General features: G+C 42.5%; 1 protein-coding gene across 1 annotated transcript in view; it reads left to right on the top strand.

The window, feature by feature from the left end:
* The window catches only part of CXADR (CXADR cell adhesion molecule), a 73,325-nt gene extending 60,690 nt beyond the window's left edge, over positions 1 to 12,635 (top strand). Inside the window, exon 8 of the mRNA XM_088481627.1 lies at positions 8,096 to 12,635. Within this exon, the coding sequence (XP_088337753.1) occupies positions 8,096 to 8,119 (24 nt within the window). The 3' untranslated portion in view covers positions 8,120 to 12,635. The remainder of the gene's footprint in view (positions 1 to 8,095) is intronic.
* Positions 12,636 to 14,419: the final 1,784 nt, after the last annotated feature.

Consider the following 14,419-nt stretch of genomic DNA (forward strand, 5'->3'; position numbering starts at 1 on the left):
ATGGGGAGAAGTTGAGAGGTCAAGTGGAAAGACTTTATGGGAATCATTTTATCGCATTAAATGTGTGATCTGTAAATCTTTTTAAACTGTTAATTGAGCGAGTAATGACCTATTGTAAGGTACATCCTCGGGCGTTTTGTGATGTAATTGGATCAAGTACAGCGCATCGTTATTGATCAGATATTATTGGATCATTGTCAGTGTCCCGTAATTGTCTCACATCACTTTGGCACTTGCAGACGATGTATGTCAAAGTTGACTTTAATTTGACCCAACCGTCAGAAAACCCAACCGTGTTTTGACCCAACCGTGTAGTTCTCAGTCGGTATTAAGCAGAAAATTACAGTATGTGAGCCAGTGTTAAAAAGCTATACTTTTGTTAATTATAGTTATGATTCGGTTTATGTTTAGGAAGTAATTACAGTGTCCTGAAGATACTTTGCTAAAAAAAATATATATATATATTTGGAGCCAAGCATTCATTTAAATGGTTCCCTTGCAGACTTGGCAGAGGCGTAACTCGCTGAAGTCTACTGTACTCTTATTCCTGGCTATCGGATTTCTAAATAAATTGCAAAAATACATTTCAGTAATTTAAGAGGACTGTTGTCCAGTAATGTTACATTTGAGATCATTATGTTAGGCAATGAAGGAAACAATCTCTATCTCTTCACTGCAATAACATAAATAAATAAAATAAAAAGAAACAGGGAAGTTAAATGATGCTCTGGTAGCAGACATCTGAAATAAACATTCCCTAGTCTGGTTTCCACATTTGCGGGTAGACTAACCGCATGGGAATCCCCCAAAACTTGCAACCAATGCCAGCCTGTTAAGCAGAGTGACACCCAAGGCAGAAAAGAGGAACCGCATGGGCTGTGAGTTTACCTGTTAGTGTACCCAGCCTGCCATAGCCTGGTACTGGTTGCAGAGTTTCCAGAGGGACCTGTCCCAATTCCCCCCCCCTCTCCCTGCAACCCATCCCCCCCACAACTGGCCCAGGCTAGAAGCGCTGCTTTATAGATTGCTGTATTTTTTTTTCTTATACTGTTCTTGCCCCGTCAACCCTCTGCTTTATCTCTCTAAACGCAAGGAGTTGTAAGTGGTTTAGGGGGAGTTATATCATGCAGTGTGTAAAGAGTGGACAAGCGAAGACGTTGCCCACAGCAACAATTGGCTTTTAAGTGTCATTTTATAGTCGGTACTTGATAAATGCTACCTGAAAACTCGGTTGCTATGGGCAACTTCTCCATTCTTTACACTACTTGATACGTCTTCCAAGGGTGTGGATCAAAAGGTCTACAGTAAAAAGGTAGACAACGTTTAGGTAGACACCACAAGTTACACAGGCAATAGGTCTACAGGGACACAATGTCGACACACAATGTCGACATGTAAGAAAGTCGACGGGTACAAATGGTCTACAGTCATAATGTCGACACAAATATGGTCAACATGTTGTTTTTTTTTCTAGCCCTAATCTTCACTGTATGGTTCCTATCCCTAACCCTCCCTCCTGGTGCCTAACCCTAACTGTCGGGATAGGTGCCTGACCCTAAACCTCCGGTAAGTGCCTAACCTCAAAAAAAAGTAGACCATTTGTGTGTCGATCTTTTGACCATGTCAAGCAATTGTACCTGACGTCCTTCTTGCATGTCGAACTTTAGTGTGTCGACTTATTGACCTTGTGTCACTGTCGACATATTGCCTGTCTAACTTGTGGTGTCTACCTAAACATTGTCTACCTTTTATATTGTAGATCTAGAGACCGGATACCATCTTCAAAGGGAGGGGAGGGGGGTCTTAAAGTGTACTTGTCATTTATTTCAGAGTGATGGCAGTCATTTTATAGGCTGAATAAATCTACTGAGGGAGCAAACTCTGCTCACTAAGTCCTATTTACACTACTAGTGGTAACTCATCTTTCCAGTGATTGGGTAGGCTGCATTCTCATTACTATTGGTTTAGCTGACAATTTCTGCCTCCACGCTTTGTGGACGATGGGCACATCTGAATGCTATGTTCTTGTGTTCTTCATGAAAAGCTGTAGACCAGGGGTCAGGGAACTTTTTACTTTTTACCCCAAAATATATTTAGATACGCCGACATTACCCCCTTGATTTGAAAGCAAGTAAATCATAGTAGTGCCCCCATATAATGCCCCTGTAGTAGTGCCACTTGTACAACCCCCCCCAAAACCCCCTTGATTTGAAAGCAAGTAAATCATAGTAGTGCCCCCATATAATGCCCCTGTAGTAGTGCCCCATATAATGCCCCTGTAGTAGTGCCTCCATATAATGCCCCTGTAGTAGTGCCCCCATATAATGCCCCTGTAGTAGTGCCCCCATATAATGCCCCTGTAGTAGTGCCACTTGTACAACCCCCCCCAAAACCCCCTTGATTTGAAAGCAAGTAAATCATAGTAGTGCCCCCATATAATGCCCCTGTAGTAGTGCCCCATATAATGCCCCTGTAGTAGTGCCTCCATATAATGCCCCTGTAGTAGTGCCCCCATATAATGCCCCTGTAGTAGTGCCTCCATATAATGCCCCTGTAGTAGTGCCACTTGTACAACCCCCCCAAAACCCCCTTGATTTGAAAGCAAGTAAATCATAGTAGTGCCCCCATATAATGCCCCTGTAGTGCCGCTTGTGCAAACCTCCCCTAAAACCCCCTTGATTTGAAAGCAAGTAAATCATAGTAGAGCCCCCATATAATGCCCCTGTAGTGCCGCTTGTACAAACACCCCCCCCCCCCCAAAAAAATAACACCTTAATCCCCGCTCCTGCATCCGCCGCCGTCCTGTCTGCCCGGCTGCTCCTCTGAACTATGGGAGAGATGTCATGACGTCTCTCCCATAGTGCGCATGGAGAGAGGCGGAAGCTGGAATTCAGAAGAGAACTCCAGCCTCTGGCTAACGCGGCGCTGCAGGGAAGGAGCCGGGAGCCCGCTGGTAATAACATCTCAGCGGGCGTCCGGCTTAGAGCCTCCCTGCGGCACAGCTGGGCATGCATATGAATCATTATTATAGAATGATTCATATGCATGCCCGGCTGTCCGTCCATTAAACCCAGGAATTTCATTTTTACACCATGTGGGGTAATTTACCCCTGTTCCCTGACCACTGCTGTAGACAGTTTGAGAGCCGCCAGCAGCCATTGCAGGTCTGAAATATGTAAACCTCCCCTGTAATTTGTGTATCACTGGTATTTAGTTGGAGACGGACATTCCTCTTTACTTTTACATTATTTTACTAATAAGGAAATGGTTGAGAGGTTATCATGATAGATTACAGTTGTATCAGCTCTCTGTTTGTTTAATAGGCTAAGAACAACAGACCTCAAATGACATCTGCAGAGTAGTTTGTATTATTGCATCAGAGCTGCCTTATTTATAATGACATTGTGGCCGGGTGACCTCGCTCTGCCAGCCAATGACAGTTTTTTGACACTGATTGATTAGACGCAGGAGTGGGCAATAAACGTCCCTCCAGCTGTTGTTGAACTACATATCCCAGCAATGCAACACTTTTCCATGGCCAAATAGTAAAACTACGGTATGGCATGCTGGAATGTGTAGTTCTACAACAGCTGGGGGCCGCTTATTGCCCAGCCGTAGATTAGAGGGTGATTACTCGTCCCAGAGTTATCTGAGTGGGCTTACTTCACCACTCCTAAGGATTCTCTCTCACCGTCAGTAACCTCCTCCTCCCACTGCGTAGTGGGCGGGTTACTCGATGCTACCACCAGGCTCCTACACTGGCACCTGGAGCAGCTTGTGCCACACAGGGTCCTACCACCAGCACCTAGAGCCCCCTACTTCTGGGCACGCTGCTGCAACATCACCTGGGTAGTGTTGGCTAATTCTCACTATGGACCAGCCTGCAATGAGTACCTGGCAGAGGTTTTCAGATTGGAGACACTGGGCTCAATCCAGAACATCTGGAGAATGGGTAGTGTTTTGTGCTATTCTGGTGGTCACAGGATGCAAGCAGATGTAGGCGTCTTGAAGCAAATAGATGCTTATTGCTCCACAACATACAAGGTGTTACAGAAGTATACTCCTCTTAAGGACATGCCTGTAGACCATCTCTTTATAGCAAGGGGACATAATACAGCAGGTTGTAACCTTTCCCCTAGATCTCTAGGATTAGTACACAAATCAGACAACGGTCTCTCAAAATGTAAGTACATTTCACAGGAATAGGTAAATTGCATTCCTCCTTTCATAGATCTATCACCCAAACCAGTTTAGCTTAAACACCATTTGATTTAGCAAATAACTGTCTCATCACTTTCTTAGAAAAATACAGGGATTCTTGAAAATAGCAAACTGCTCCTCCCCAAATACCTGTTGCACATCTTACACAGAGAGACACAGGAGACCCCTAGAGGTATATTTACTAAAGTGCAGGTTTTTAGAAATGAAGATGTTGCCCATAGCAACCAATCATATTCTACATAACATTTAACTTGTCCTCAAAATTCTACACACAATACCCCATAATTACAACGTGCAAAAATTTTTTTGGAGATTTTTGCAAATTCAATTAAAAAAAATGAAAAACTACATGTACATAAGTATTCACAGCCTTTGCCATGAAGCTCAAAATTGAACTCCGGTGCATCCTGTTTCCACTGATCATCCTTGAGATGTTCCTACAGCTTAATTGGAGTCTACCTGTGGTAAATTCAGTTGTTTGGACATGATTTTGAAAGGCATACACCTGTCTATATAAGGTCCCACACTTGACAGTGCATGTCAGAGCACAAACCAAGCATGAAGATCAAGGCACAAATCTGGGGAAGGGTACAGAAAAATATCTGCTGCTTTGAAGTTCCTAATGGGCACAGTGTCCTCCATCATCCGTAAATGGAAGAAATTCAGAACCACCAGGACACTTCCTAGAGTTGGCCGGCTAAACTGAGCGATCGTAGGAAAAGGGCCCTAGTCAGGGAGGTGACCAAGAACCCGATGGTCACTCTGTCAGAGCTACAGTATTCCTCTGTGGAGAGAGGAGAACCTTTGAAGGACAACCATCTCTGCAGCAATCTACCAATCAGGCCGGTATGGTAGAGTGGCCAGACGGAAGCCACTCCTTAGTATAAAGCACATGGCAGCCCGCCTGGAGTTTACCAAAATGCACCTGAAGGACTCTCAGACCATGAGAACAAAATATTGAATTCTTTGGCGTCAATGCCAGGCGTTATGTTTGGAGGAAACCAGGCACCGCTCATCACCAGGCCAATACCATCCCTACAGTGAAGCATGGTGGTGGCAGCATCATGCTGTGGGGATGTTTGTCAGCGGCAGGAACTGGGAGACTAGTCAGGATAGAGGGAAAGATGAATGCAGCAATGTACAGAGACATGCTGGATGAAAACCTGCTCCAGAGCGCTCTTGACCTCAGACTGGGGCGACGGTTCATCTTTCAGCAGGACAACGACCCTAAGCACACAGCCAACATATCAAAGGAGTGGCTTCAGGACACTGTGAATGTCCTTGAGTGGCCCAGCCAGAGCCCAGACTTGAATACAATTGAACATCCATGGAAAGTTCTGAAAATGGCTGTGCATCGACGCTTCCCACCCAACCTGATGGAGCTTGAGAGGTGCTGCAAAGAGGAATGGCCGAAACTGCCCAAAGATAGGTGTGCCAAGCTTGTGGCATCATATTCAAAAAGACTTGAGGCTGTAATTGCTGCCAAAGGTGCACCAACAAAGTATTGAGCAAAGGCTGTGAATACTTATGTACATGTGATTTCTTAGTTTGTGGGTTTTTTTTTTTATTAAATTAGCAAAAATCTCAAAAAAACTTTTTACATGTCATTATGGGGTATTGTGTGTAGAATTTATTCCATTTTGGAATAAGGCTGTAACATAACAAAATATGGAAAAAAGTGAAGCGCTGTGAATACTTTCCGGGTGCACTGTATTCATTAACACACCTGTGCTCAAGTATGGCTATCATTAAAACCTGGACTGTTAGTGTGCCTTGAGGACCGTGGTTAGGAACCCCTGCTATAAGTACATACCCCATACATTTCAACAATTCTACAACTGTGCACAGAGCGTTAAAAGATTAAATTTACAGTACGTAATGCACAAGGGATTCCCCCCTCAGCCATCTTGACCACATGTGCTGGATCTCCGGCCACATTTTAAAATCTTGCAAATTTTTTATGATCTGATTTGTAAGAATTTTTATCAAGGCTGGGAAAAAGAAGTACTGATAACATATATTATTAAAACCTATGTATGACTAGACATCTTTTAAACTTTCCATCATTTCCTCAGTTTGATGCATGTGACCCAAAACAAGCCTGGGCACTGCCACTGCTGGGAGTCACGTCTCTGGGAGGGACCTTAGGCTGACATTATATTTTCACTTTACCAGGATCAAAATTTGCTTTTCTAAAATAGTGTAAAATATTTGCTGCCACCTAGTGGAATTACTGAGGTCATACTGCTGTCTTCATGTTTCACAAAGGATACAGGTTTTGGAGCAGGTTCTAAATGGAATTGTATGGCCTAGAATTTTCACCGATCCTTGGAGAAAGCTACAGCAACAACAATAACCTAAGCATTCAGTGCAGAAATTCTTTTATATATGTTTATAATGGAGCATTTTCTTGATCTGTGAAGAAACATGCCCGTTAAAACATTTCAGGAGCCTGATCCTAATATAATCCTAATATAAATGCTGTCCTTTCCCAGTACTCCATGAATATCTAATAATTCCTGACAATAACAGCACATGTTACAGGCATCACAACACTATTGCAGCACTGTTGGATCTCACCTTGTTTGTGCAACCTAGCTAGTGATAATGTAATCAGTATTTGTGCTGATATTAAAAAAAAAAAACGAGAGAGAACATTTGTTCAAAGATTAGAACATAAAGCTCTGTGTTCTGTGCGTAAACCTGAAGCAACAGGCAAATTATTATTTTAGTAGTCACTCTTGTAAATTGTTAATTCATTAAGTCAGAGGTTCCCAAACTCCGCCATTACAGTTCACATTTTAAGGACATCAATGCTTGATCACAGGTGACTGTATTAGTACCTCAGTCAATTTGATTTAACCATCTGGACTCCTGCATGGATACCCTTAAAACCTAGGGGGTATATTTACTAAAGTGAGAGTTTTTAAAAGTGGAGATGTTGCCCATAGCAACCAATCATATTCTAGCTATTATCTTCTGGAAGGTGCTAGTTAAAATGTTAAGTAGAATCTGATTGGTTGCTATGGGCAACATCTCCACTTTTAAAAACTCTCACTTTAGTAAATATACCCCCTAGACTGTAATGGCGAAGTTTGGGAACCTCTCCATTAAGTAATGCTGAAAGCAACATACAGTGGGGGAAATGTATCAAACCTAGAGGAGAGAAGTCGCCCATAGCAACCAGATTCTAGCTAGCATTTAGAAATGACATTCTATAAAATGATAGGCAGAAGCTGACTGGTTGCTATGGGCAACTTCCCTATGCTTTAGAAGAAGCAGCCTTTTACTGTAAGGTGTAACACTCTTGGTCATAGCGGAGTCGTCCTCCTCCTTACTGTTCAGACTCTAGCATTGTCCATACTATAATGCACCTGATTCTGAGTCGAAACATAGCGCCGGCTGTAGACTTTTCTCGAGATTATCAGCAGACGGCACATGCACCACAACTAGGCGGTACAAGCTCCGCACCATGCATGCGTAACTTTATACAAGAGCACCTGGTTCGTTCCGTGCGTGGCCGGTTCTTTCCATCCGTGAAATAGGCGTAACTGGGCGGCTACGTGGCGAAGACATGGGAAAGGTCTTGTGGGAGGGTCGTGGGCATGTAGCCAGGCTTCTGCGCTAGCTTTAGGCATGTGTACGAAACAGAAATGTATACGGTGCGGCCGTACGCATAGCATAAGGCAGTTATTCCAGCTGCCGCAGAACGTGCGGGCACTTTGCATCCGGCTCACAATCAGACCCAATGTGTATTTATGTGCGGGCATACACCACCTACACAACAACACGACCTCCCTAGCTGAAGGATTTAATACATAGATGTGAATTATTTTGCATGCAACTAATGTCGATTTTCTTTCCTTCATTCAAGTATCACGGCCTAACAGTGGTATAATCTGGACTACAAACCCAATACGCAGCGAGGGGGAAAGAGATGTGAAATTCCCTTTATTGATGCACTGTTGTATGAATTTAAGTTTTACCCCCAAAACAAAATCTACGGTGTTTACATGGCCTATGCGGTTTCTGCCTTTCCTGAGGATTCCATGAAGACTGGGAAAACCTTACATTGTGAATGCTAATGAAGGAAGAAAGACTTATTTTCTAGCTCAAAAACTCAGAATATAGTTCTCCAGTTCCGATGTGCAGCTACTGAATCAACCTATCAGGCAATAGCAACAAATAATATAACAAGTGACTGTTTTAATAAGCATCTTGTCAGCCAGTAGCGCCCTCTGTCCATCAATCAACTCTAAAAGCCTTTGGTGACTATTATTTTGGATTTGCCAAGTGTTGATTACTTTCCTTTGTAATCAATATTGTATCTACACATTCATAACTACTGGACCATTGGAAATCCCTTGATCCTGTTACTAATTTGTTTTCTAACTATCATTTTCCTTATGGCATTTACACATTTATTTTATTTTCTATTATGTGTGGGATAAAAGAAGGACTACAATATTTTTTTATTCTTCTTCAAGCTGATTGTTTTGTTTTGCTTCTAGCAAGAAGTTGTTTTTTTTTTTCTTTTTTTTTTAAATACGAGTTATAATAGTTCTTTTGTGTTATCTGACAGAGCTGATAATGTTATGCAGAATGTGGAGACTACTTTGTAACGTGCCTTTATTTGGGAAAAGAAACGTATAAGCTCTCAGACTTTTACTAGTGTCCTAAACTACGAACAAAGCAGAGCCAATGGCAGAGCTACCTAATGAGGGAGGAAGAGATGCATTGTATTCATTGGTCCTCAGCATTTACAGAGAGAAGAGTTGGGGAAAATGATCCACATTGACATAAATGGAAGGCTCCCCGGACTCGGGGCTCATTGACACGATATTCCCATCCGCTTTCTATCGGTGCAGGCTGCATGTAAAGCTCTGCTCGCCATATCTGCCTGTCACACGCCTGAAAGTCCAATGTTTGGAGTTTGCTTTAGCTATATTAAGAACAATTACAGATAATAAAATGTGTGTATATATTCTGCAATGCATCAATATTACTATACTGAAATATCAAATATTTACAATTCCTTTTAAGATTTATGTTTTGCAAATGTTCCATTGTTTGTACAGGAAAGAATGCAAAATGCTTAATTCAGACTATGTAGTTAGTTCAATTAGGGGGCTGCCCGCGATGTACATTTGCAACTGCCCCGGAACACCAGCAATGGCACCACACATTGGCCCCAGTTCAGCCATAAATCTCGCATTTTAGTTTTCTGCCCCATAGCGGCTGCATATTAAAATGTGATTTAGGGGCTATTGTACATGCAGCTAATGTGCACAATACATCGTGCCTAATTGAATGACCCCCTATATGTACACTCACTATGCACCCCCATGTCACCTTCCTATGTACATGCCCCACTTCCAGACAATAACTATGCCACATGTATTATGGTCTGACGCAAGTTGAGTGTGTTTCATTGTAAACTACTTTTAAATGCTGTGATCATTGAACGTGCATCCAGTGGTAAACACAGGATTTTGAAAGGGGGGGGTTTCCAAATAATTGTTTACAGAGCCGGTGCCAAAAAAAAGTCTATCCAGAATAAGCCTGCAACATACAGTATACTGTATTGTATACTTCAAGTGTTTAATATAAATTACAATAAATATATATAACAAGGCATCTGGGCATAAAACTTGCACATTGTGATTTTTAGCAACTACGCATGTGCGAGAACCTCAGAAAGCCAGTACGGCAAATGTGTTACCCTGAGTGTACACACAGTGATGCTGCTGCGATCGTATCAGATGGTATAGAAAATGGAGCGGCAGAGTGATGGGCGTTCCTGGGCGGTGACCTGAAGCGAACGCAAAAAGAGTGTCTCATGGGCATGTTATGGGAGTGTCTCGTGGGCATGTTATGGGAGTGTCTCATGGGCATGTTATGGGAGTTTCTCATGGGCATGTTATGGGAGTGTCTCATGGGCATGTTATGGGAGTGTCTCATGGGCATGGTATGGGAGTGTCTCATGGGCATGTTATGGGAGTTTCTCATGGGCATGGTATGGGGTTGTCTCATGGGCATGTTATGGGAGTGTCTCATGGGCATGGTATGGGAGTGTCTCATGGGCATGTTATGGGAGTGTCTCATGGGCATGTTATGGGGGTCTCTCATGGGCATGTTATGGGGGTGTCTCATGGGCATGTTATGGGAGTGTCTCATGGGCATGTTATGGGGGTGTCTCATGGGCATGGTATGGGAGTGTCTCATGGGCATGGTATGGGAGTGTCTCATGGGCATGTTATGGGAGTGTCTCATGGGCATGTTATGGAGTGTTGTGGGGTCATCAGTGAGAGTTGCTGTGTTGTCAGATTCAGAGCCACAGCTACAGAGGTCACATTTAGATGGAGAACTGTGCCTAACTAGTCAAATTCGGAACACAGCAGTGCAGTGGCGTAGCTATACATTTTACTCGCCACCTGCCCAAAAAAGTTTTTGACGCCCTCCCCCCTATGGCATTTTGCTAATACTAATGCAGGGCCGTTTCTAGGAAATGTGGCTCCCAGTGTGAACAGTTAAAAATGCGCCACCATCCCCCATAGACAGTTTACATTATAATTTTTCCTCCTTATAGTAATGCCCATTACACATTATGCCTCACACTGTAATGCCCATTACACATTATGCTACACACTGTTATGCCCAGTACACATTATGCCACATACGGTTATGCCCCTAACACCATTTGATGCCCCATAGTAAAGCTTCATATTACTTTACAATTACCTGGTCGTTGCCAGGGGTCTCACGCTCGTTACCAGGGGTTTCATGCTCGTTGTCAGGGGTTATATGGCAGAAGATGCAGCTTTCTGCATCTTTTCCCGGCTATGCGTTCTGTGTTCCCTGACAGACATTAGAGGTCAAGTAGCACCTCTAGCGTCTGTCTCCTCCTAGGCTGCGGCCATTTTTGAAGGGACATTTTCAGCAGATTCCATGCGGATGGCTAGTCCGCATGGAATCTGCAGCCCAGGGCCCCTTACCTATCTGAGGAAGCGGCGGCTCGGCGATTGAGCAGCCCGGGGGCCACAAGGCACCCTGCCCCACGGCCAAGCTCACCACTGGGTCAGGGGGGTTTCCAGGTACTCGGAAACCCCCACTTCGTGCGCGCCTGACATCAGTTATCCAAATTCCAAACCATATCCTCAGTAATACACTGCCAATATATAGGTTTAGTATCCCTTATCCATAATGCTTGGGACCAGATGTGTTTCGTATTTTCGGATATTTGCATATACTTTGGGGGGAAATTTATCAAACCTTGGAGAGAGATAAAGTACCAACCAATCAGCTTCTGTCATTTTTCAAACACAGCCTGTAAAATGATTTAGAAGCTGATTGATTGGTACTTTCTTTCTCTCCAAGGTTTGATACATATCCCCCATAATGAGATCTCTTGGGGATGAGACCCAAATCTAAACACGAAATTCTTTTATGTTTCATATACACCCTATATACATTGCCTAAAGGTAATTTTATACAATATTTTTGTGCATGACAGAAAGTTTGTGTTCACTGAACCATCAGAAAGTAAAGGTTGTCCCTATCACAGCCACAGATTCTGATTTTGGATTTCGGATGTTCGAATTAGGGATACTAAAATGAAATATTATCCTCCATATAAAATAATATTTACACAAACCTCCACCCACATCCCAATAACTGAATTGTTCATTATAAACATTGCAATGGGTTGACTCCTTTCATTATAAAGTTACTCTGAGCAATAACGGAGACAGTTTTTTGTTTTTAAGTAGCTCACAATTTTACAAGTGAATTCCTCATTATTGAATATTTTTATGTCAAACTGTGCCGGCATTGGCCATTCAGAGAGTTAGGGATCTAAGCCTTCATCCATATTTCATGGCATCAGATGTAATGGATAAGCCGATGACTGCACTACAGAGCGAATTAATGAAACCGTTAAATCAACTCAGACCTTGTTGAACGCAAAGTGCATGAATACAATATTCTGTCAAATTGCCATTGAAAGAAAGTTTTCTGGCTCTTAGAACCAAATCATGCCAACATTGTGATATTTGCTGCTGACAAATGGCTTAGCGATTGAGGTATAGAAAAGGCCCCTAAATTTGCATATTTATTCCCAATTGTAAAGCGCAACGGAATATAAGGGCGCTATATAAATAATGTTAGTAATATATCATGTAATTCTTAAAAACTAGCCTTACAAGGTTATGATGACATGAATGTTATTTTATTTTTATTTTAAAAAGAAAAAAGTTTGGATATATATTTACTATTTAAGCAGTTTTGGGAAACTCATAACTGTACGGTGTAAAACTACAACTCCCAGCAATATTTTATTACCGTTTTACTGGGACTGTTTTGTGTATTCTAGAACAAGAAAACTAGGCTTTATACTGTGAATGTGTGAAATACAAATAAAGAGACTTTATATAATTGTTTTCACGCTTTTTTTTTTTTTCTTATTTAAATAATATAACTGAATTAATTTCCCATAATTTGTGCAGTCCCAAAACCGAAAAAGTGCAAATGCCAAGAATAAAAGCTGGAAAAAATAAAAACTCCCCTTGTGCATAACACAGTATGATAGTTTTGTGTGTGTGTGTGTGGGGGGGGGATACGAATAACAATTGTTTGCAGCCAGTATAAATGCAATTGACGCTGCAAATTGAAAACATTTATCCTAATGAAAACTTTTTGTTTTTTTTTGTTTGTTTTTTTTAAATCAGGTTTCATATTTTCCCATTGATACTAAAAACTGTAGCTAGGCATCATACTTACCAATTTGGGAGATTTCTACAAGGGATAGAGGCAGGGACGTATCTATAATAGGTGCAGGGTGTGCGTGGAACACGGCCCCCTACTCTCTAGAAACGCCCCTGGATAGAGGACTAGAAGTAGGTCCTCCATGACCCTGGAGGAGGGGGATCCAGAACTTCAGAAATACTGGAACGCCTCTAACCCTTCCCCTAAAACACCCTTTCAATGCTGTGGGCGGCAGGGGATCAGCAAGTCCTGATGCCCCAGATTGTGGGACTGTCCCCTCAAATCATGGCGGTCTTGCCTATACAGTGTGGTTGGGTAACTTATTGGGAATGTGGCTTCCCCCAGGCCCTTCTCCCTTTGGGCATCCATTGTCACAAGTGCATACAGCACGTTACAGAAAAAGAAACCATGTACTGGCATTGCATGTGGGAAAACTATGCGCTCAGTATATAAATCCTTTTGTGGAAGTGGGTATACGTGCATTATTGACATCTCTCTGTTACTGTTAATGAGTAGTATACCTGCAGTTACCAATCCCTCTTGGAACAGGTTTCTTATACAAATAAATGGTTTATGACCTAAGCCATGTCAAAGAACTTCACCCGAAACATAAACATGTATTCTGAATGGAGTTCAAGAGGTAAGTGAATACATGTCTAGCATAATGTGGGTGTACCTGTCACATGCCTACTGTCCTCTGATTGGTCGGCAGGTCTGTTTGTGTCATTTAGCCTGTTAGGTGAGAAGGTTAGATGCACCCATTAAATACATGAGACTCAGGTGAACAGTCCATCAAGGGACATAACTCTGTTCGTTTATTTTTTACAAGTTTGTTTTTTATTGTTCTGGGTTGAGTTATCTTTTGCATTTATTAATATCACAAACAATTTTAGTACTTCAGTGGTTTTAGGTCTTCTAACTCACATAACCTACTGGCTGCCATACTGCCTGACTCTGATTTGGGAATAAAGCAAGAAGGAGCAAGTAACTGTGTACCTGGACAAACCATGTTGCAATGCAAGAGGCGCAAATACATACATTTGTTTTTGCATGTGTGGGGCAAACGCTTTCTGCTTTTGCATGTAGCCCATAAATGCTGCACAGCTTTATTGTTATACTGCAATTTAGATTAGTTAGGACACGCCCCTCACAAATCTAAATCTCTCTGCACATTTTATATCTGCCCCACCTGCAGTGCAGCATGGTTTCACCAAGGCGCACAGTTACCTGTTCTCTCTAATACCCCTTTCACAAATAAACCCCGGCTCGGACCTGGGACACTGAGCCCAGGTTGAAACTGTGGTTTTCTGTACACCCTTCACACATGGGTGATGACCTGGGTTATTCCCGGGTCGTCACTCTTCACACTGGACCCGGCTCTTCTATCAGGTAGTGGATGCTTGGAGATGATATATCCAAGCACCACTGAGCGGCC

The sequence above is a fragment of the Taudactylus pleione genome, unplaced genomic scaffold, assembly GCF_031769625.1.
Source record: "Taudactylus pleione unplaced genomic scaffold, aTauple2 ptg000276l, whole genome shotgun sequence".
NCBI classification, from domain to species: Eukaryota; Metazoa; Chordata; class Amphibia; order Anura; family Myobatrachidae; genus Taudactylus; species Taudactylus pleione.